Source organism: Bombina bombina, chromosome 6 (genome assembly GCF_027579735.1).
Source record: "Bombina bombina isolate aBomBom1 chromosome 6, aBomBom1.pri, whole genome shotgun sequence".
In the NCBI taxonomy this organism is placed as follows: Eukaryota; Metazoa; Chordata; class Amphibia; order Anura; family Bombinatoridae; genus Bombina; species Bombina bombina.
The window spans coordinates 120100911-120125775 of NC_069504.1; the positions used below are offsets into that span (position 1 = coordinate 120100911).

The following is a 24865-nucleotide window of genomic DNA, read 5'->3' on the forward strand; positions in this document are numbered from 1 at the left end:
GGATTATCTGTTCATCTCTGAGCATTCAGCAAGCCTCCTCTATATAGATCAACCTTATTAATACTAAATACTATCAGAAGTAGAACCTGCAATTTTGAAATCCAAAAAGTTATTGCAAATCAGTTGATAAATTGGCTAATTAAATTACACTTGCTTGACAATAGTACATAAAACACATTTCAAGGAAATGAAAGCTAAAAGGATATTATATACATGCGTGCTCTCAAATCAATTCTTATGGACATACGAACAGTATGTATTTTGAGGACATAACTTTTGCTTGCTGAAAACAAGCTATAATAAAACAATATCCAACCTGTATGTTATTTATTGATTTAGGTTGCTATACCTACAGATATTATAAAGTTAATCAATATTTAGATTCCTTTTAATAATAAAGCACAAATAAAACCCCCAATGTGATGACACAAGTACAATGTAAATACATAAACTATACTCTTTATTTTTATAGAAACACAGTTTAAAGTGACAATAAACACCTTGAAATGACAAGACATTTCTTTTGTGCTACCATAGAACAGAATATCAGCCAAGTCCTAATGTTTCTAAAACAAATTAACATCCTTATTTTTACATTTATTTTTCAATAGTCAAACACCACACACCATTTGCCTTATTTAGAGAAGCCAATCTGGGCTGTAGGCAGCAGACAGCAAAGCTAGCCACTGTTATAAAGATAGCAGTGAACCATTTTGCAGTTATCAGTTAAAGCCAATTAGGGACATATATCTAGCAGGGTAGATTTATTAGAAGTCAACAGGGTGCTTTTCAATGCCTGAGAGTTTATTTTCAGCACTAAATTACATGAAAAGGGGGAAAATAAATAATGAAACTATATTGCAAAACGGTTTCATTGTGCATAACTAAAAATTTATTTATTTCAAAATCTAAAGGTGTTTACTGTCTCTTTAACAAAGTATTGCTCTTTGGCATGAGAGACATAATTTTTACTGATTAATAAGAAGTCAATTTATGTTCCTAAAAAAAAACTTAAAGGGATACGAAACCCCAAAAAATGTATTTTGATATTCAGACAGAGCATACCATTTTTTTTAAAAAAAGTTTCCAATTTACTTCTATTATCAAATTTGCTTTGTTCCTATGTTGAAGAGATACCTAGATAGGCATCTAGAGCACTACATGGCAGAAAACAGTGCTGCCATCTAGTGCTCTTGCAAATGGACAACATTCTTGCTAAACTGGTGCCATATCGTGCTTCAGAAATGGGCCGGCTTCTTAGCATCAGTCCCTGCTCGTCAACAAAAGAATGAAGAACAATTGATAATAGAAAGCTTAAAATCACATGCTCTATCTGAATCATGAAATAAAATTGTTGGGTTTTATATCCCTTTACGGAAAAAAAAGAAAAGGTAGTAGAATACTGTTTAAAGGGCCATTATACACTCATTTTGTCTTTGCATAAATGTTTTGTAGATGATCTATTTATAAAGCCCATAAAGTTTGATTTTTTTAAATGTATAGTTTTGCTTATTTTTAAATAACATTGCTCTGATTTTCAGACTCCTAACCAAGCCCCAAAGTTTTATGTGAATACCGTCAGCTACCTTCTCCAGCTTGCTCCTGTTTGTGTAAAGGGTCTTTTCATATGCAAAAGAAGGGGGAGGGGGGAAGTGTCTTATTTCCCACTTGCAGTGGGCTTTCCAGCTACCTTTTCAACAGAGCTAAACTGAGAGCTTCTAAGTACGTTTTTAAACAGTTTTATACTGGATTTTTATATCAGTATCTGTGCATCTTATTCTTTATAGTAGTGTCTATTACATGCAGTTATATGAAAATGAGTGTATACTGTCCCTTTAAGCATAACTTTTCTTTTCAGTCTGATAAAGAATAACTCACATCCTAAAGAGATACAACAGTCCATTCATGAGCCGTCAGGCTTTAACAAATCTACCAACATAAAACAAGTCTGTCAGTGTATCTCAGACCATTAAGCAGTCCATCTCCTAGGTTCTCAGAATGTCACAATCTCAGAATTCCATGTTTAATAATGAAAGGAAGCTATTTCACAGTTGCACACTTTGTTGTAGATTAATTATGCAATTTAAGCACAGCCTCAGATTTATTGTTAAAGCACATGTTTCATACTCACCATAAGTAAGTTTGTGAAATAAGGAACAACCCACTTCTTGAATTTTCTCACTGTTTGGAAAGTTTTTCATGGCTTCCATTATTAGATTATAACATCTTACATTTCCAGACATGAGAACTTCAACATTGCTGGCTAAAAAAAAAAAAGAAATAGCACACACTTAGGTTTAATTAAAATGAAATTACAATAACCTGGGAGGTATTATATAATGTACAGTGATACGGATTCCCTTTTGTAGAGTCTCTTACACTAACAGCAGATGGATATCTCAAATGGTCGTTGCCTTTCCACTACACCAATAAGAAAAAGCCAAGGCAGGAGCAGATAAAAAAATGTTACACTGACATCATTTTGAAGAGCAACACTCTTCTAAATGACAGACTATAAAAGGTCATAATAGTCAAAATCAAAAAGTGCATTAGTAGATTTTATTTATGAATAGAAGCATTTCTGCAGGCACAGGAATAGGATCTATTAATGCAGATGCACAAAGCATATCTAGAAATGTGCCATTCACCTGTGCCCAGTTACAGTTCTCAATGAAACAGTGATTGCTTTTACTAGAAGCATTTTTGCGGATACATGTATACTAATCTATTCAGAACTGAAATACACTGAGCTACATTTCAGTTCTCATGCAAACATAGGGAGGAATATCTGATATTTATGCTTTATTTGCACAGCTACACACCTTACTAGTAAATAATACTTCAAATGAACAATTATTTACTGCATTCTCTACCGAAAACTTATAAAGCCAGGTGGCAATATGAAGTTAACAGTTGGGGGCAGCGTCATATTTTGCCATATTATATGATTTTCTGTTATTTATAAAGGTTACTTAAACTATCCAATGAAAAACAAATTGCTGATAGTTTGTAAAAAAAAATATATTTAAAAAAAATGAATAGCTTCATTTTGGCTTTCATGATTTAGAAAGAGCATGCGATTTTAAGCAACTTTCTAATTTACTTATATTATCTAATTTGCTTCATTCATATTGTTTGCTGAAAAGCATATCTAGATAGGCTCAGTAGCTGCTGATTGGTGGCAGCACAAAGGTGCATTGCTATTTCTTAAACAAAGGATATCTAAAGATTAAAGCAAATTAGATAATAGAAGGATATTGAAATTTTGTTTAAAACTGTATTCTTTATCTGAATCATCAAAGAAAAAATGTGGGTTTAATGATCCTTTAAGTAGTATCAGCTGGGTGGTGTGTCCATTAACCCCTTAATGACCGAGGACGTGCAGGGTATGTCCTCTAAAAAAAGACAGACAGTTAACGACCAAGGACGTACCCTGCACGGTCTGGAAACCAGTTGGAAGCGATCCTGCTCGCTTCCAGCTGCTTTCCGGTTATTGCAGTGATGCCTCGATATGGAGGCATCCTGCAATAACCGTGCATGGCCATCCGATGCAGAGAGAGCCACTCTGTGGCCCTCTATGCCCCGGACATCGATGGCGGGTATCGTTGGTGGGTGGGAGCCGACGTGGGAGGCGGGTGGCGGCCATCGATGGGCCCAGTGATGTGTAGGGGGCGGGATTGTGGGTGGCGATAACCGGGGGCGCGCACGGACGCATGTGCGTGCACGATGGGGAGGGGGCGGGCGCGTGCACAGGGAGGGAGCGGATGGGAACCGCTACACTACAGAAAATATGGATCCTAATCATAGTGATCAGTGGCTAAAAAAAAAAAAATTACAACATAAAACGATAAATCAGGGGGTGTTGGGTTGGTCTGTGGGAGGGAAGCTACACTACAGAAAAAAAACTAGGGGGGAAAAAAAAACTGCCAGTACCCAAGATGGCCCCCAAAAAGGCAGAGGGGGACAGTTAGAGTGATGTTGGGGGGGGGATCAGGGAGGTTGGGGGCTAAGGGGGGGATCAGGGAGGTTGGGGGCTAAGGGGGGATCCTACACAACAGCATATGTAAATAAGCTATAATTTAAAAAAAAAAAAATCAAAAATACCCTTTATTTGTAAGATGGCGGGGACAATTGTGGGGTGGGGGAGGGAAGGGAGCTGTTTGGGAGGGATCAGGGGGTGTGATGTGTCAGGTGGGAGACTGATCTATACATTAAAGCTAAAATTAACCCTGCAAGCTCCCTAATAACCCCTTCACTGCTAGACATAATTGACGTGTGATGCGCAACGGCATTTAGCAGCCTTCTAATTACCAAAAAGCAATGCCAAAGACCTATATGTCTGCTATTTCTGAACAAAGGGGATCCCAGAGAAGCATTTACAACCATTTGTGCCATAATTGCACAAGCTATTTGTAAATAATTTCAGTGAGAAACCTAAAGTTTGTGAAAAAGTTTGTGAAAAAGTGAACATTTCTTTTTATTTGATTGCTTTTGGCGGTGAAATGGTGGCATGAAATACATCAACATGGGCCTAGATCAATACTTTGGGATGTCTACTACACTACAGCTAAAATTAACTCTACAAGCTGCCTACAAGCTCCCTAATTAACCCCTTCACTAATGGGCATAATACACGTGTGGTGCGCAGCAGCATTTAGCAGCCTTCTAATTACCAAAAAGCAACACCAAAGACCAATATGTCTGCTATTTCTGAACAAAGGGGATCCCAGAGAAGCATTTACAACCATTTGTGCCATAATTGCACAAGCTATTTGTAAATAATTTCAAATAATTTCAGTTTGTGAAAAAGTTTGTGAAAAAGTGAAAATTTTTTTTTATTTGATTGCTTTTGGCGGTGAAAACATAATTTATGCTTACCTGATAAATTCCTTTCTTCTGTTGTGTGATCAGTCCACGGGTCATCATTACTTCTGGGATATAACTCCTCCCCAACAGGAAATGCAAGAGGATTCACCCAGCAGAGCTGATATAGCTCCTCCCCTCTACGTCAGTCCCAGTCATTCGACCAAGAATCAACGAGAAAGGAGTAACCAAGGGTGAAGTGGTGACTGGAGTATAATTTAAAAGATATTTACCTGCCTTAAAAACAGGGCGGGCCGTGGACTGATCACACAACAGAAGAAAGGAATTTATCAGGTAAGCATAAATTATGTTTTCTTCTGTTATGTGTGATCAGTCCACGGGTCATCATTACTTCTGGGATACCAATACCAAAGCAAAAGTACACGGATGACGGGAGGGATAGGCAGGCTCATTATACAGAAGGAACCACTGCCTGAAGAACCTTTCTCCCAAAAATAGCCTCCGAAGAAGCAAAGGTGTCAAATTTGTAAAATTTGGAAAAGGTATGAAGCGAAGACCAAGTTGCAGCCTTGCAAATCTGTTCAACAGAGGCCTCATTCTTAAAGGCCCAAGTGGAAGCCACAGCTCTAGTGGAATGAGCTGTAATTCTTTCAGGAGGCTGCTGTCCAGCAGTCTCATAGGCTAAACGTATTATGTTACGAAGCCAAAAAGAGAGAGAGGTAGCAGAAGCTTTTTGACCTCTCCTCTGTCCAGAATAAACGACAAACAGGGAAGAAGTTTGACGAAACTCTTTAGTTGCCTGCAAGTAGAACTTGAGGGCACGAACTACATCCAGATTGTGTAGAAGACGTTCCTTCTTTGAAGAAGGATTTGGACACAAGGATGGAACAACAATCTCTTGATTGATATTCCTGTTAGTAACTACCTTAGGTAAGAACCCAGGTTTAGTACGCAGAACTACCTTGTCTGAGTGAAAAATCAGATAAGGAGAATCACAATGTAATGCTGATAACTCAGAGACTCTTCGAGCCGAGGAAATAGCCATTAAAAACAGAACTTTCCAAGATAACAATTTTATATCAATGGAATGAAGGGGTTCAAACGGAACACCCTGTAAAACGTTAAGAACTAAGTTTAAACTCCATGGTGGAGCAACAGCTTTAAACACAGGCTTGATCCTAGCTAAAGCCTGACAAAAGGCCTGGACGTCTGGATTTTCTGACAGACGCCTGTGTAACAAGATGGACAGAGCTGAAATCTGTCCCTTTAATGAACTAGCCGATAAACCCTTTTCTAAGCCCTCTTGTAGAAAGGACAAGATCCTAGAGATCCTAACCTTACTCCAGGAGTAACGTTTGGATTCACACCAGTATAGGTATTTACGCCATATTTTATGGTAAATCTTTCTGGTAACAGGCTTCCTAGCCTGTATCAGGGTATCAATAACCGACTCAGAAAAACCACGTTTTGATAAAATCAAGCGTTCAATTTCCAAGCAGTCAGTTTCAGAGAAGTTAGATTTTGATGTTTGAACGGACCCTGTATCAGAAGGTCCTGTCTTAGAGGTAGAGACCAAGGTGGACAGGATGACATGTCCACTAGATCTGCATACCAAGTCCTGCGTGGCCATGCAGGTGCTATTAGAATCACTGATGCTCTCTCCTGTTTGATTTTGGCAATCAATCGAGGAAGCAGCGGGAAGGGTGGAAACACATAAGCCATCCCGAAGTTCCAAGGTGCTGTCAAAGCATCTATCAGAACCGCTCCCGGATCCCTGGATCTGGACCCGTAGTGAGGAAGTTTGGCGTTCTGGCGAGACGCCATGAGATCTATCTCTGGTTTGCCCCAACGTCGAAGTATTTGGGCAAAGACCTCCGGATGAAGTTCCCACTCCCCCGGATGAAAAGTCTGGCGACTCAAGAAATCCGCCTCCCAGTTCTCCACTCCCGGGATGTGGATTGCTGACAGGTGGCAAGAGTGAGACTCTGCCCATCGAATTATCTTTGATACTTCCATCATTGCTAGGGAGCTTTTTGTCCCTCCCTGATGGTTGATGTAAGCTACAGTCGTGATATTGTCCGACTGAAACCTGATGAACCCCCGAGTTGTTAATTGGGGCCAAGCCAGAAGGGCATTGAGAACTGCTCTCAATTCCAGAATGTTTATTGGAAGGAGACTCTCCTCCTGATTCCATAATCCCTGAGCCTTCAGAGAATTCCAGACAGCGCCCCAACCTAGTAGGCTGGCGTCTGTTGTTACAATTGTCCAGTCTGGCCTGCTGAATGGCATCCCCCTGGACAGGTGTGGCCGATGAAGCCACCATAGAAGAGAATTTCTGGTCTCTTGATTCAGATTCAGAGTAGGGGACAAATCTGAGTAATCCCCATTCCACTGACTTAGCATGCATAATTGCAGCGGTCTGAGGTGTAGGCGTGCAAAAGGTACTATGTCCATTGCCGCTACCATTAAGCCGATCACCTCCATGCATTGAGCTACTGACGGGTGTTGAATGGAATGAAGGACACGGCATGCATCTTGAAGTTTTGTTAACCTGTCCTCTGTCAGGTAAATCTTCATTTCTACAGAATCTATAAGAGTCCCCAAGAATGGAACTCTTGTGAGAGGAAAAAGAGAACTCTTCTTTTCGTTCACTTTCCATCCATGCGACCTTAGAAATGCCAGAACTAACTCTGTATGAGACTTGGCAGTTTGAAAGCTTGAAGCCTGTATTAGAATGTCGTCTAGATACGGAGCTACCGAAATCCCTCGCGGTCTTAGTACCGCCAGGAGGGCACCTAGAATCTTTGTGAAGATTCTTGGGGCCGTAGCCAATCCGAATGGAAGAGCTACAAACTGGTAGTGCCTGTCTAGGAAGGCAAACCGTAGATACCGGTGATGATCTTTGTGGATCGGTATGTGAAGGTAAGCATCTTTTAAATCCACTGTGGTCATGTACTGACCCTTTTGGATCATGGGCAAGATTGTCCGAATAGTTTCCATTTTGAACGATGGAACTCTTAGGAATTTGTTTAGAATCTTTAAATCTAAGATTGGTCTGAAGGTTCCCTCTTTTTTGGGAACCACAAACAGGTTTGAGTAGAACCCTTGTCCTTGTTCCGACCGCGGAACCGGATGGATCACTCCCATTAATAACAGATCTTGTACACAGCGTAGAAACGCTTCTTTCTTTATCTGGTTTGTTGACAATCTTGACAGATGAAATCTCCCTCTTGGAGGAGATAATTTGAAGTCTAGAAGGTATCCCTGAGATATGATCTCTAGCGCCCAGGGATCCTGAACATCTCTTGCCCAGGCCTGGGCGAAGAGAGAAAGTCTGCCCCCCACTAGATCCGGTCCCGGATCGGGGGCTCTCGGTTCATGCTGTCTTTGGGGCAGCAGCAGGTTTCCTGGCCTGTTTGCCCTTGTTCCAGGACTGGTTGGGCTTCCAGCCTTGCCTGTAACGAGCAACAGCTCCTTCCTGTTTTGGTGCAGTGGAGGTTGATGCTGCTCCTGTTTTGAAATTCCGAAAGGGACGAAAATTAGACTGTCTAGCCTTAGCTTTGGCTTTGTCTTGAGGTAGGGCGTGGCCCTTACCTCCTGTAATGTCAGCGATAATTTCTTTCAAACCGGGCCCAAATAAGGACTGCCCCTTGAAAGGTATATTAAGTAATTTGGACTTAGAAGTAACATCAGCTGACCAGGATTTTAGCCACAGTGCTCTACGTGCCTGTATGGCGAATCCTGAGTTCTTAGCCGTAAGTTTGGTTAAATGTACTACGGCCTCCGAAATGAATGAATTAGCTAGTTTAAGGACTCTAAGCCTGTCCATAATGTCGTCTAGCGTATATGAACTAAGGTTCTCTTCCAGAGACTCAATCCAAAATGCTGCCGCAGCCGTAATCGGCGCGATACATGCAAGGGGTTGCAAAATAAAACCTTGTTGAACAAACATTTTCTTAAGGTAACCCTCCAATTTTTTATCCATTGGATCTGAAAAGGCACAGCTATCCTCCACCGGGATAGTGGTACGCTTAGCTAGAGTAGAAACTGCTCCCTCCACCTTAGGGACCGTTTGCCATAAGTCCCGAGTGGTGGCGTCTATTGGAAACATCTTTCTAAATATTGGAGGGGGTGAGAACGGCACACCGGGTCTATCCCACTCCTTAGTAACAATTTCAGTTAATCTCTTAGGTATAGGAAAAACGTCAGTACTCGCCGGTACCGCAAAGTATTTATCCAACCTACATAGTTTCTCTGGTATTGCAACGGTGTTACAATCATTGAGAGCTGCTAAGACCTCCCCTAGTAATACACGGAGGTTCTCCAATTTAAATTTAAAATTTGAAATATCTGAATCCAATCTGTTTGGATCAGAACCGTCACCCACAGAATGAAGCTCTCCGTCCTCATGCTCTGCAAGCTGTGACGCAGTATCAGACATGGCCCTAGTATTGTCAGCGCACTCTGTTCTCACCCCAGAGTGATCACGCTTGCCTCTTAGCTCAGGTAATTTAGACAAAACTTCAGTCATAACAGTAGCCATATCTTGTAATGTTATCTGTAATGGCCGCCCAGATGTACTAGGCGCCATAATATCACGCACCTCCCGGGCGGGAGATGCAGGTACTGCCGCGTGAGGCGAGTTAGTCGGCATAACTCTCCCCTCGCAGATTGGTGAAATTTGTTCACATTGTACAGATTGACTTTTATTTAAAGTAGCATCAATACAGTTAGTACATAAATTTCTATTGGGCTCCACCTTGGCATTGGAACAAATGACACAGATATCCTCTGAGTCAGACATGTTTAACACACTAGCAATAACTTGCAACCTGGTTATAATCTTTTTTAGCAAAAACGTACTGTGCCTCAAAGAGGTACTTAAACGATTAAATGATTAAATGACAGTTGAGATAATAAACTGAGAACAGTTATAGCATCAACTTTAAAACAACACAACTTTTAGCAAGGGTTTTGTTCCCATTAGTAAGATAACATAACTAAATTTGACATAAAAATTATTGAGTAACGTCTTTATCCACAGTCAATATAAAAAATTCTCACAGCTCTGCTGAGAGAATGTACCTCCCTTCAAGAAGTTTGAAGACCCCTGAGATCTGTCAGAGATGAACCGGATCATGCAGGAAAAATAATAGCTGACTGGAAATTGTTGATGCGTAGCAAAGAGCGCCAAAAACGGCCCCTCCCTCTCACACACAGCAGTGAAGAGAAACGAAACTGTCACAATTCAAAATAAACTACTGCCAAGTGGAAAATAAAGCCCAAACATTTATTTACTCAGTACCTCAGCAGTGTAAACGATTCTACATTCCAGCAAAAACGTTTAACATGATATAATACTTATTAAAAAGATTAGTGACCTTTAACAAAGTAGTTCCGGTGAAGTACCATTCCCAGAATACTGAAGTGTATACATACATGTCATTATAACGGTATAGCAGGATTTTCTCATCAATTCCATTCAGAAAATAAAAAACTGCTACATACCTCAATGCAGATTCATCTGCCCCTGTCCCCTGATCTGAAGCTTTTACCTCCCTCAGATGGCCGAGAACAGCAATATGATCTTAACTACTCCGGTTAAAATCATAGTAAAAACTCTGGTAGATTCTTCCTCAAAGTCTGCCAGAGAAGTAATAACACGCTCCGGTGCTATTATAAAATAACAAACTTTTGATTGAAGTCATAAAAACTAAGTATAATCACCATAGTCCTCTCACACATCCTATCTAGTCGTTGGGTGCAAGAGAATGACTGGGACTGACGTAGAGGGGAGGAGCTATATCAGCTCTGCTGGGTGAATCCTCTTGCATTTCCTGTTGGGGAGGAGTTATATCCCAGAAGTAATGATGACCCGTGGACTGATCACACATAACAGAAGAAATGGTGGCATGAAATATACCAACATGGGCCTAGATCAATACTTTGGGATGTCTACTAGACTACAGCTAAAATGAACTCTACAAGCTGCCTACAAGCTCCCTAATTAACCCCTTCACTGCTGGGCATAATACACGTGTGGTGCGCAGCAGCATTTAGCGGCCTTCTAATTACCAAAAAGCAACGCCAAAGCCATATATGTCTGCTATTTCTGAACAAAGGGGATCCCAGAGAAGCATTTACAACCATTTGTGACATAATTGCACAAGCTGTTTGTAAATAATTTCAGTGAGAAACCTAAAATTGTGAAAAATGTAACGTTTTTTTTTTTAATTTGATCGCATTTGGCAGTGAAATGGTGGCATGAAATATACCAAAATGGGCCTAGATCAATACTTGGGGTTGTCTACTACACTACACTAAAGCTAAAATTAACCATAGAAGCTCCCTATATGCTCCCTAATTAACCCCTTCACTGCTGGGCATAATACGTGTGTGGTGCACAGTGGCATTTAAAGGCCTTCTAATAACCAAAAAGCAAAGCCAAAGCCATATCTGTCTGCTATTTCTGAACAAAGGGGATCCCAGAGAAGCATTTACAACCATTTATGCCATAATTGCACAAGCTGTTTGTAAATAATTTCAGTGAGAAACAAAGTTTGTGAAAAAATTTGTGAAAAAGTGAAAAAAAATTTTTATTTGATCGCATTTGGCGGTGAAATGGTGGCATGAAATATACCAAAATGGGCCTAGATCAATACTTTGGGATGTCTTCTAAAAAAATATATACATGTCAAGGTATATTCAGGGATTCCTGAAAGATATCAGTGTTCCAATGCAACTAGTGCTAATTTTGAAAAAAGTGGATTGGAAATAGCAAAGTTCTACTTGTATTTATGGCCCTATAACTTGGAAAAACAAGTTGGGTATTTCTAAACTCAGGACAAAATTTAGAAACTATTTAGCATGGGTGTTTTTGGTGGTTGTAGATGTGTAACAGATTTTGGGGGTCAAAGTTAGAAAAAGTGTGTTTTTTTCCATTTTTTCCTCATATTTTATAATTATTTTTTATAGTAACTTATAAGATATGATGAAAATAATGGTATCTTTAGAAAGTCCATTTAATGGCGAGAAAAACAGTATATAATATGTGTGGGTACAGTAAATGAGTAAGAGGAAAATTACAGCTAAACACAAACACCACAAAAATTTAAAAATAGCCTTGGTCCCAAACGGACAGAAAATGGAAAAAAACTGTGGTCATTAAGGGGAGTAGATAGATGCCTGTCATTGATTTGGATTATACAATCTGCAATAACTTGGTGCAGTGATAAACCAGTGGTATTATATATATCTGGGAAGACAAACACAGTGTATTTCATACTATTGTGTGTATAAACTATCAGTACATATTGCTGCTCGAAGTGGATTATTATTATATGATCAGAATACTGAAAAATGCCTCCAAAGAACAGAGAACAGTTTCATACGATATTAAGTTGGGAGAAGCAAAGGACAAGGCAAAATATAATGGAGGGCTATACAGCAGGGTCCCAACTTTGGGCAGTACTAGCCTGCTCAAAAATATCAGTCCTATATATTGCAACTAACAGCATTTCTGCTCAAGAATTTTTTATGTCTAAAAAAACGGGGTAACCTACTGAAATAAAAGGACCATTAAATACAGTAGAATTGCATAATCAACAAACGCATGAATAAAAGACTGCTCAATATCACTTTATATTAAATTTGTAATGGGCAGTAGATTTTTCTTTTAAATTTCAAAATTTTATTAGACTTGCTGCCCCTGTACCATATGACAGCCATCAGCAAATAACATACATTATATATATATATATATATACACATACACACACACACACACACACACACATACATATATATATATATATATATATATATATATTATATATATACACACATACACACACATACATACATATATATATACACACACACATACAGTATATATATATATATATATATATATATATATATATATATATATATATATATATATATATATATATATATATATATATATATATATATATATATATAAATGAAATAAACAGGTCCCGCACTCTCCGCTGTGAAAACACAAACTTCTTTAATTGAACTGTGACGTTTCGGGGTAGTTAGCCCCTTCCTCAGACAGATAACAAAAATAGTGCAACTTACTCCCCTTAAATACCCTCCACAGTGTACTGTGAATGCTAAACACCTGCAGCTTCTCATCTGCACAACTAAGCATGCTCAGAGATAACTACAGTGACTGCATTAGGACAAACAACTAAAAGCAAAGTTAAAAATGGAAAATGCCTGAAATTACAATGTAACAATGTTCATATAAACAAAAAAACAAAAATGTAACCTAAGTAGCCCTGATATATGTGATAAATAACTCATCTTCACAATATGTAACAAAACTTAGCAAAAACAAAAATTGGCTACAAATAAATATTATATCTTTACTACTGAGGGGAATAAGTAAGATGTTACTTACAAAAAAACAGGCAAGTAATGAATGTCAAGTGTAATTATGAAATCCATACCCTGTAACAGGACATAATTAATTTGACCAGGGAGACAAATGAAACCTACCTACCGCAAAAATTGCTTTAACTAGGTGGGAATATGTAAAAAAGACATCAAAATTATGAATACAATCTTAATCATCCCTGTATAATCTAATAACAATATACTATTACGTGTAAAATATGTACAAACAGGATCATTACAAGAAACATTGCATATCAAAATGGGTATTAAGGCCCCTAGGTATTAAAGTATCTAAGGTGTAAATCCACCTGGTTACACAAATTCCTACTAAAAGAAAGCAGGACCCAGATAGGGTTTGTAGCACTCACCCTTTTACTTATGTATAATGTATTAAAATATAACTTTTAATTTTGAGGTTAAAATAATAGTACAGGACCAAACACGCCTGTTACTAAGTCCCACCACACACACACACAATCATTCATACAAATAGTTCCACACTTCCCAGTTTCCTGGCCAGTAACTGCATACACCGGCGTCAGGTGACAGAAGTGCAGGAACTAATGATTAAACACAAACACGTTTCGGCGTTTAAACCGCCTTTCTCAATGTTACTGTGATCAATAGAATGTGAGCAAACCGAGCCATTACCGGACTAGCCTTAAATACCCTATGCTGTAAGTGACAGCCTATCACATAATAACTTGTCATACCTCTGTGCTCCTAATTGGTCATTCGGTTATCTAACATGCCCATCTCACTCCAATAGGTTAGCGAGTGGGAGTGTATATCATTCCGATATGCAATTGGTGCTCAGTATACCAAATCAAGTAACCATATGCTTTGTTTACATTTCTTTGCCATAGATATCCTATGATCGAACGTACTATTATTCACACAAGTGTGCAAATAAACAAACATCATCACCTTCACCATTCTTTTCAGAACATTGTCACACGTATCCGCTGTATTAATGACTGCAGCAGCTTTTTCAATCATTTGACTCTGGAAAGCGGTTGCGTGATGTCTGTTATGATCTACATGTAGTCTCACGCATCTCCTCCATTGCTACCAATTGTCCACTCACAATGTGGAAGCCCTCAACATCTGAGTTATGCCAAACATATCTGACAGCATTAGTCGAATGCAGTGGTTGTGTCTGATCACAGAGTGCGGTGTATGAAGCTGACGATTGTGTTCTCACTTTCAACTTTGTTACCTCTTATAGCTCAATTATAGGACTAGAACAGTGTAACTACAAAATGAAATAAATAAATAATTTGATAATGTGTTCACATATCCTATATAATTATATGAGTTTTCCTTAACAAAAGGTAGCAAAATATATAGGATCCAAAAAATCTATGGAAATGTCATCAGTGCATCAATGTATACGCTTCTTCCCCAAACATTTAATATATTTAAACAGTCTTTAAACAATCCTGTTATCTATATCTGGTGTAGTATTAATATACTCTCATTCTATTATCATTCCATATAATACTGAAGATTGTGGCCCAATTTATGGGATGTGCACAATCTTTAATATCACCAAGTTAGACTTATTGAATATGGTGATAGCTAATATAGATTATAAAATTGTGTACTGATGTATAACTGCATTCATTTCAAATTACTGATGGTATACAAGAGGTATGTGGAGGGCATACCATTATGCTTCCTCTTATTCTGTGATACATATAGAGGATCAAATGCACAATAATGTGCATTTGTCTCAAAGAAGTCAATATTAAGACTTCTAAAAGATTTTTTCATATAGTATTGTTACTAGCTAGTCACAAAAAATATGCATGATAGGGTAGTATATTTAAGGATATATTACAGAAAGTTCAGTAAATGTTGGATTCGTTCATGCCATAAGGCATGACACTATCCAACCTGAATATCCATTTGGTTTCATGTTTCAGCAGTTGATTTTCCAAACTACCACCTCTGATGCCTGGTTTGAATTTCTCCAGGCCCCAACATTTAAGTGCTTTTGTATCCCCATTATGATGTTGTAAGAAATGTCTAGCAATGCTTGTAATTTTCCTATTTTTATCTAAGTCAGATTTAGCATTTCTGATATTACTCAGATGCTCTGTCATCCTTTTGCCCAGCATCCTTGTCGTCATTTCTACATAGAAAATATTGCACTTACAAGAAATGCAATATATGACGTTTGTACTCTGACAGTTAATATACTCTTTAATAAACCAAGTTTTATTAAACCTGTCTATCATATTGTTCTTCTTTACCATATGTTAGCACACGGAACAATGGCCACACTGTACTGACCCTTGATAAATAGGTACTTTCTTGGTAGTAGGTAGAGATAAATCTAAGTGGATTAGGCTTGTTGTGTTCTCTTGGTCTTAAAAGTTCCTTTCTGTTACTTTTTAACGCCCTATTATATGCCTTTGCCAATGACCTACGAGAGTATCCTCTCTCTAACAATCTCCGCCTTAAATCTAATGCTGCCTTTTTGAAAGATTCGTCAGTTGAACAATTTCTTCTCATTCTGAGATATTCTCCTATAGGTAAACTCCTAATTGTAGAGGCATGATGGCTACTTTCTGCAAACAGAATATTATTTGTAGCTATGGGCTTTCTGTAAATATCAGTCTCCAATTTGTCATTGATATTCTTAATAGTCAGGTCTAAAAACAGAATTTATGCTTACCTGATAAATTACTTTCTCCAACGGTGTGTCCGGTCCACGGCGTCATCCTTACTTGTGGGATATTCTCTTCCCCAACAGGAAATGGCAAAGAGTCCCAGCAAAGCTGGTCACATGATCCCTCCTAGGCTCCGCCCACCCCAGTCATTCGACCGACGGACAGGAGGAAATATATATAGGAGAAACCATATGATACCGTGGTAACTGTAGTTAGAGAAAATAATTCATCAGACCTGATTAAAAAACCAGGGCGGGCCGTGGACCGGACACACCGTTGGAGAAAGTAATTTATCAGGTAAGCATAAATTCTGTTTTCTCCAACATTGGTGTGTCCGGTCCACGGCGTCATCCTTACTTGTGGGAACCAATACCAAAGCTTTAGGACACGGATGAAGGGAGGGAGCAAATCAGGTCACCTAAATGGAAGGCACCACGGCTTGCAAAACCTTTCTCCCAAAAATAGCCTCTGAAGAAGCAAAAGTATCAAATTTGTAAAATTTGGCAAAAGTGTGCAGTGAAGACCAAGTCGCTGCCTTACATATCTGGTCAACAGAAGCCTTGTTCTTGAAGGCCCATGTGGAAGCCACAGCCCTAGTGGAGCGAGCTGTGATTCTTTCAGGAGGCTGCCGTCCGGCAGTCTCATAAGCCAATCGGATAATGCTTTTAAGCCAAAAGGAAAGAGAGGTAGAAGTCGCTTTTTGACCTCTCCTTTTACCAGAATAAACAACAAACAAGGAAGATGTTTGTCTGAAATATTTAGTAGCCTCTAAATAGAATTTTAGAGCATGGACTATGTCCAAATTGTGTAACAAACGTTCCTTCTTTGAAACTGGATTCGGACACAAAGAAGGTACAACTATCTCCTGGTTAATATTTTTGTTGGAAACAACTTTCGGAAGAAAACCAGGCTTAGTACGCAAAACCACCTTATCTGCATGGAACACCAGATAGGGCGGAGAACACTGCAGAGCAGATAACTCTGAAACTCTTCTAGCAGAAGAAATTGCAACCAAAAACAAAACTTTCCAAGATAATAACTTAATATCTACGGAATGTAAGGGTTCAAACGGAACCCCTTGAAGAACTGAAAGAACTAGATTTAGACTCCAGGGAGGAGTCAAAGGTCTGTAAACAGGCTTGATCCTAACCAGAGCCTGAACAAATGCTTGAACATCTGGCACAGCTGCCAGTCTTTTGTGAAGTAAAACAGATAAAGCAGAGATCTGTCCCTTCAGAGAACTTGCAGATAATCCTTTCTCCAAACCTTCTTGTAGAAAGGATAGAATCTTAGGAATTTTTATCTTGTTCCATGGGAATCCTTTAGATTCACACCAACAGATATATTTTTTCCATATTTTATGGTAAATTTTTCTAGTTACAGGCTTTCTAGCCTGAATCAGAGTATCTATTACAGAATCTGAAAACCCACGCTTTGATAAAATCAAGCGTTCAATCTCCAAGCCGTCAGTTGGAGGGAAACCAGATTCGGATGTTCGAATGGACCCTGAACAAGAAGGTCCTGTCTCAAAGGTAGCTTCCATGGTGGAGCCGATGACATATTCACCAGGTCTGCATACCAAGACCTGCGTGGCCACGCAGGAGCTATCAAGATCACCGAGGCCCTCTCCTGATTGATCCTGGCTACCAGCCTGGGGATGAGAGGAAACGGTGGGAATACATAAGCTAGGTTGAAGGTCCAAGGTGCTACTAGTGCATCTACTAGGGTCGCCTTGGGATCCCTGGATCTGGACCCGTAGCAAGGAACCTTGAAGTTCTGACGAGACGCCATCAGATCCATGTCTGGAATGCCCCATAATTGAGTTATTTGGGCAAAGATTTCCGGATGGAGTTCCCACTCCCCCGGATGGAATGTCTGACGACTCAGAAAATCTGCTTCCCAATTTTCCACTCCTGGGATGTGGATCGCAGCCAAGTGGCAGGAGTGATCCTCCGCCCATTGAATTATCTTGGTCACTTCTTTCATCGCCAGGGAAGTCCTTGTTCCCCCCTGATGATTGATATATGCAACGGTCGTCATGTTGTCTGACTGAAACCTTATGAATTTGGCCTTTGCTAGTTGAGGCCAAGCTCTGAGAGCATTGAATATCGCTCTCAGTTCCAGAATGTTTATCGGGAGAAGAGACTCTTCCCGAGACCATAGACCCTGAGCTTTCAGGGATTCCCAGACCGCGCCCCAGCCCACTAGGCTGGCGTCGGTCGTGACAATGACCCACTCTGGTCTGCGGAAGCTCATTCCCTGTGACAGATTGTCCAGGGTCAGCCACCAACGGAGTGAATCTCTGGTCTTTTGATCTACTTGAATCGTCGGAGACAAGTCTGTATAATCCCCATTCCACTTTCTGAGCATGCACAGTTGTAATGGTCTTAGATGAATTCGTGCAAAAGGAACTATGTCCATTGTTGCAACCATCAATCCTATTACTTCCATGCACTGCGCTATGGAAAGACGAGGAACAGAATGAAGTACTTGACAAGAGCTTAGAAGTTTTGATTTTCTGACCTCTGTCAGAAAAATCCTCATTTCTAAGGAATCTATTATTGTTTCCAAGAAGGGAACTCTTGTTGACGGGGACAGAGAACTTTTTTCTTTGTTCACCTTCCATCCGTGAGATCTGAGAAAGGCTAGGACGATGTCCGTATGAGCCTTTGCTTTTGACAGGGACGACGCTTGAATCAGGATGTCGTCCAAGTAAGGTACTACTGCAATGCCCCTTGGTCTTAGAACCGCTAGAAGGGACCCTAGTACCTTTGTGAAAATCCTTGGAGCAGTGGCTAATCCAAATGGAAGTGCCATAAACTGGTAATGCTTGTCCAGAAAAGCGAACCTTAGGAACTGATGATGTTCCTTGTGGATAGGAATATGTAGGTACGCATCCTTTAAATCCACGGTAGTCATAAATTGATTTTCCTGGATAGTAGGTAGGATCGTTCGAATAGTTTCCATTTTGAACGATGGTACCCTGAGAAATTTGTTTAGGATCTTTAGATCCAAAATTGGTCTGAATGTTCCCTCTTTTTTGGGAACTATGAACAGATTGGAATAAAATCCCATTCCTTGTTCTCTTATTGGAACTGGATGTATCACTCCCATCTTTAACAGGTCTTCTACACAATGTAAGAATGCCTGTCTCTTTATTTGGTTTGAAGATAATTGAGACCTGTGGAACCTTCCCCTTGGGGGTAGTTCCTTGAATTCCAGGAGATAACCTTGAGAAACTATTTCTAGCGCCCAAGGATCCTGAACATCTCTTGCCCAAGCCTGAGCAAAGAGAGAAAGTCTGCCCCCCACTAGATCCGGTCCCGGATCGGGGGCTATCCCTTCATGCTGTTTTGGTAGCAGTGGTAGGCTTCTTGGCCTGCTTACCCTTGTTCCAGCCTTGCATTGGTTTCCAGGCTGGTTTGGGTTGTGAAGTATTACCCTCTTGCTTAGAGGATACAGAATTAGAGACTGGTCCGTTTCTGCGAAAGGGACGAAAATTAGGCTTATTATTAGCCTTAAAAGACCTATCCTGTGGGAGGGCGTGGCCCTTTCCCCCAGTGATGTCTGAAATAATTTCTTTCAAATTAGGTCCAAATAATGTTTTACCTTTGAAAGGAATGTTAAGCAATTTTGTCTTGGAAGACACATCCGCTGACCAAGACTTTAGCCAAAGCACTCTGCGCGCCACGACAGCAAACCCTGAATTTTTCGCCGCTAATCTAGCTAATTGCAAAGCGGCATCTAAAACAAAAGAGTTAGCCAATTTAAGTGCTTGAACTCTGTCCATAACCTCCTCATACGAAGATTCTTTACTGAGCGATTTTTCTAGTTCCTCGAACCAGAAGCACGCTGCCGTAGTGACAGGAACAATGCATGAAATTGGTTGTAGAAGGTAGCCTTGCTGTCCAAAAATCTTTTTAAGCAAACCCTCTAATTTCTTATCCATAGGATCTTTGAAAGCACAACTATCTTCGATAGGAATAGTAGTGCGTTTGTTTAGAGTAGAAACCGCCCCCTCGACCTTGGGGACTGTCTGCCATAAGTCCTTTCTGGGGTCGACTATAGGAAATAATTTCTTAAATATAGGGGGGGGGGAACAAAAGGTATGCCTGGCCTTTCCCACTCTTTATTTACTATGTCCGCCACCCACTTGGGTATAGGAAAAGCGTCGGGGGGCACCGGAACCTCTAGGAACTTGTCCATCTTACATAATTTCTCTGGAATGACCAAATTGTCACAATCATCCAGAGTAGATAACACCTCCTTAAGCAGTGCGCGGAGATGTTCTAATTTAAATTTAAATGTCACAACATCAGGTTCAGCTTGATGAGAAATTTTTCCTGAATCTGAAATTTCTCCATCAGACAAAACCTCCCTCATGGCCCCTTGAGATTGGTGTGAGGGTATGTCAGAACAGTTATCATCAGCGTCCTCTTGCTCTTCAGTGTTTAAAACAGAGCAATCGCGCTTTCTCTGATAAGTAGGCATTTTGGATAAAAGATTTGCTATGGAGTTATCCATTACAGCCGTTAATTGTTGCATGGTAATAAGTATTGGCGCACTAGATGTACTAGGGGCCTCCTGTGTGGGCATAACTGGTGTAGACACAGTAGGGGATGATGTAGTATCATGTTTACTCCCCTCATTTGAGGAATCATCTTGGGCAATATCATTATCTGTTGCATTACTGTCCTTACTTTGTTTGGACACTATGGCACAATTATCACATAAATTTAAATGGGGAGACACATTGGCTTTCATACATATAGAACATAGCTTATCTGATGGTACAGACATGTTAAACAGGCTTAAACTTGTCAACAAAGCACAAAAAACGTTTTAAAATAAAACCGTTACTGTCACTTTAAATTTCAAACTGAAAACACTTTATTACTGAATATGTGAAAAAGTATGAAGGAATTGTTCAAAATTCACCAAAATTTCACCACAGTGTCTTAAAGCATTAAAAGTATTGCACACCAAATTTCAGAGCTTTAACCCTTAAATTAACGGAACCGGAGCCGTTTTTACATTTAACCCCTATACAGTCCCAGAATGAGGCTCTGTCTATAACTAGAAAGGCCCCCATCTGAAAAAGGTGTCCAACACAGTGCCTGCCGTTTTTCTAAACGTTCCCCAAGATTATAATACCAATAATTAGTTAGAATCTGCATAATATGCCTAGTAAAGCAATTGTTTTAGCCCAGAAAAATGTCTACCAGTTTTTAAGCCCTTTTTGAAGCCCTTTATTCTTTTATGTTTAACTAAGAAAATGGCTTACCGGTCCCCATGAGGGGAAATGACAGCCTTCCAGCATTACATGGTCTTGTTAGAAATATGGCTAGTCATACCTTAAGCAGAAAAGACTGCTAACTGTTTCCCCCAACTGAAGTTACTTCATCTCAACAGTCCTGTGTGGAAACAGCAATCGATTTTAGTTACTGTCTGCTAAAAATCATCTTCCTCTTACAAACAGAAATCTTCATCCTTTTCTGTTTCAGAGTAAATAGTACATACCAGCACTATTTTAAAATAACAAACACTTGATAGAAGAATAAAACTACAAAAAACTCTTAACCATCTCCGTGGAGATGTTGCCTGTGCAACGGCAAAGAGAATGACTGGGGTGGGCGGAGCCTAGGAGGGATCATGTGACCAGCTTTGCTGGGACTCTTTGCCATTTCCTGTTGGGGAAGAGAATATCCCACAAGTAAGGATGACGCCGTGGACCGGACACACCAATGTTGGAGAAAATTCTACTTGCTTTGTACTAATAGTATAGGTAAGATATAGACCAAAGGGATTAAGATTCAAGATATTAAAGAATTCTTTTAACTGATTTTCAGACCCTTCCCATATAAGGAAAATATCATCGATATATCTTGACCAATGTGATATATATTGAGTATATGTTTTGAGGGATTCATGATTAACAACTATTTCCTCCCACCACCCCAAATAGATGTTGGCGTAAGTTGGCGCACATGATGTATATCTGTAAATAGAACTTTTCATTAAAGACAAAATAGTTGTGCTTTAATACGAACTTAAGTAAACTTATGATGAAATCCTTAGTACCCTCTTGTATATTAGTATCTCTCTGTAAGAAATATGAAACTGCTTTGCAGCCCCATTCAGTCTGAATACTTGTGTACAAGGATTCAACATCGCAGGTTACCAGTATAGAGTTCTTTTTTATCATCAGTTCACTGATCTTATTCATAATATGCATTGTATCTTTGGTGTGGGAGGGTAGTGAGTTAACTATATGTCGAAGTCTTGTATCTAAATACACACTAGCTTTTTCTGTTAGGGAATCAATCCCAGACACTATAGGTCTACCCTCAGCGTGAGCATTAGATATTAACTTGTTATAATGTTCAACAAATCTTTCAGTTGGATTACTAAAAAGTGATCTATAATTGTCACTGTTATTAAGTTGTCTCTGTGCTTCTTCAATATACATTTCTGTTGGCCACAACACAATATGTCCTCCCTTATCACTCTTTTTAATCAGTATGTCTTGCATATCAGACAGCTCTCTCAAAGCTTCCTTTTCTTGTATGCTGCAGTTGTTATTTGCTGCTGGATTGTGTGCTGGTATGGATAAAATATCATTGCATACAAGATTAAGGAAAGTAAGAGCTTGATGTGAGGTATTGTGAGGGGGGACAAAGTGTGACCTAGGTTTCAGAATATGTCGCCAATCACTTTCTGAACTACTGATATCTGAAGGATCAGAGTCTTCTAACAAAGATATTAGATCACTAATAGTGTTAAGCTCATCTTTATCAAATGTATCAGATTCTTTATCAAATAATTTTTTTTAGAAGTAATTTCCTGATGAATAAACAGGTATCCTTAATGACTTCAAATTTGTCTAAGTGTGCGGTGGGAACAAATGATAGGCCTCTTTTAAGAACTGAAATTTGAGTAGCTGTCAGTTGTCGGTCACTAAGATTGATAATATTTAGACTGTTGTTGTTGTTTACTGTTTCTTTTTGTATGGGGTTTTCTGGGTGAATCTTACTTGTTTCCTTGTTCTCGTTTTGTTTCCCCCTACCCCTCCTTGTTCTCCTCCGCACTCTGTGATCAGACACAACCACTGCATTCGACTAATGTTGTCAGATATGTTTGGCATAACTCAGATGTTGAGGGCTTCCACACTGTGAGTGGACAATTGGTAGCATTGGAGGAGATGCGTGAGACTACATGTAGATCATAACAGACATCATGCAACCGCTTTGCAGAGTCAAATGATTGAAAAAGCTGCTGCAGTCATTAATACAGCGGATACGTGTGACGATGTTCTGAAAAGAATGGTGAAAGTGATGATGTTTGTTTATTTGCACACTTGTGTGAATAATAGTATGTTCGATCATAGGATATCTATCTATGGCAAAGAAATGTAAACAAAGCATACGGTTACTTGATTTGGTATACTGAGCACCAATTGCATATCGGAATGATATACACTCCCACTCGCTAACCTATTGGAGTGGGATGGGCGTGTTAGATAACCGAATGACCAATTAGGAGCACAGAGGTATGACAAGTTATTATGTGATAGGCTGTCACTTACAGCATAAGGTATTTAAGGCTAGTCCGGTAACGGCTCGGTTTGCACAGGCGTGTTTGGTCCTGTACTATTATTTTAACCTCAAAATTAAAAGTTATATTTTAATACATTATACATAAGTAAAAGGGTGAGTGCTACAAACCCTATCTGGGTCCTGCTTTCTTTTAGTAGGAATTTGTGTAAGTTTATCTCTAGGGTAGCACCGGTCCTATTGATTAGGGCTTTCCTTTTACTATTGTTCATAGTGCCAATAATACCTTTATTTGTTTCAAGTAAATCCACCTGGTCTCTTTTTGCAACAACAATTTGGCCCTATTACCCCCTCTCAGTAAGGGAGGGACATGATCAATGATCACGTATCGCAAATCGGCCACAGTATGTTTGGCAGACAAAAAGTGTCTAGCCACTGGCCGATCACTTTCACCAGTGGCTAGGGCAGCACGTATGCTTAATAACCCATATGAATATTCTATCTTAAAGGCAGACCCAACCGCAATTTTCCAACAAGAATTGAATGATATTATAGATGAGGGTATTGAACAAGGCTTTCTAGACAAAGCCACTGCAGAAAATGTATTGCCTGACCATCCTAAAATTCCTCTTTTTCATCACTTCCCTAAAGTTCACAAATCCCTTGAAAATGTCAAAGGGTGCCCAATTGTAAGTGGCATAGACTCACTTTTAGGGAACTTGTCAGAATGGGTTGATGCTATTCTACAGCCCATGGTCACTGCATTACCCTCTTATCTTAGGGACACGAAACGTGCTTCAATTGATGGAAAATGTAAGGTGGTTAGAGGGATCAAAAAGGCTTACAGTGGACGCAGTGTCCCTATACTCCAGTATACCTCACAACAAAGGTCTGGAGGCCATTTGTTTCTTTCTACAAAACTTTACAGATTTTACCAATGAATTCAGTATTTTAATCATCAAATAGGTTCTCTACTTACTCACAATTTCTTCCTATTTGAGGGAGTATACTATCTCCAAAGATGTGGAACAGCCATGGGAGCAAAATTTGCTCCCTCATATGCAAATCTTTTTTTAGGCTGTTGGGAGTTCTTCCACATCTTTGGGGATAGTAACCCCTACAAACATTGTGTATCACTGTACAAACAATACATAGATGATCTGTTGTTCATCTGGACTGGTTCTGAGGAAGAGATTATTGAGTTTTTGGACTACTTGAATAGAAATCAAATGGTTTTAAGTTTTACTTATGAACACAATGCAGTTCAGATCAACTATCTGGATCTTACACTCATAGGGCAGCCTAATGAGGATATGAAATCCATTGTATACTCTAAGCCGATTTCAAGCAATACAGTATTACATGGCAAAAGCTGCCATCCAAAAC

General features: G+C 39.5%; 1 protein-coding gene across 3 annotated transcripts in view; it reads right to left on the minus strand.

Annotated features, from left to right (window-relative positions):
* LRRK2 (leucine rich repeat kinase 2) overlaps positions 1-24865 on the minus strand; it is a 649887-nt gene that overhangs the window by 472878 nt on the left and 152144 nt on the right. For all 3 annotated transcript variants that reach the window (XM_053716587.1, XM_053716586.1, XM_053716588.1), the window contains one exon: positions 2132-2263. In XM_053716587.1, coding sequence (XP_053572562.1) covers positions 2132-2263 — 132 coding nt within the window. The remainder of the gene's footprint in view (positions 1-2131; positions 2264-24865) is intronic.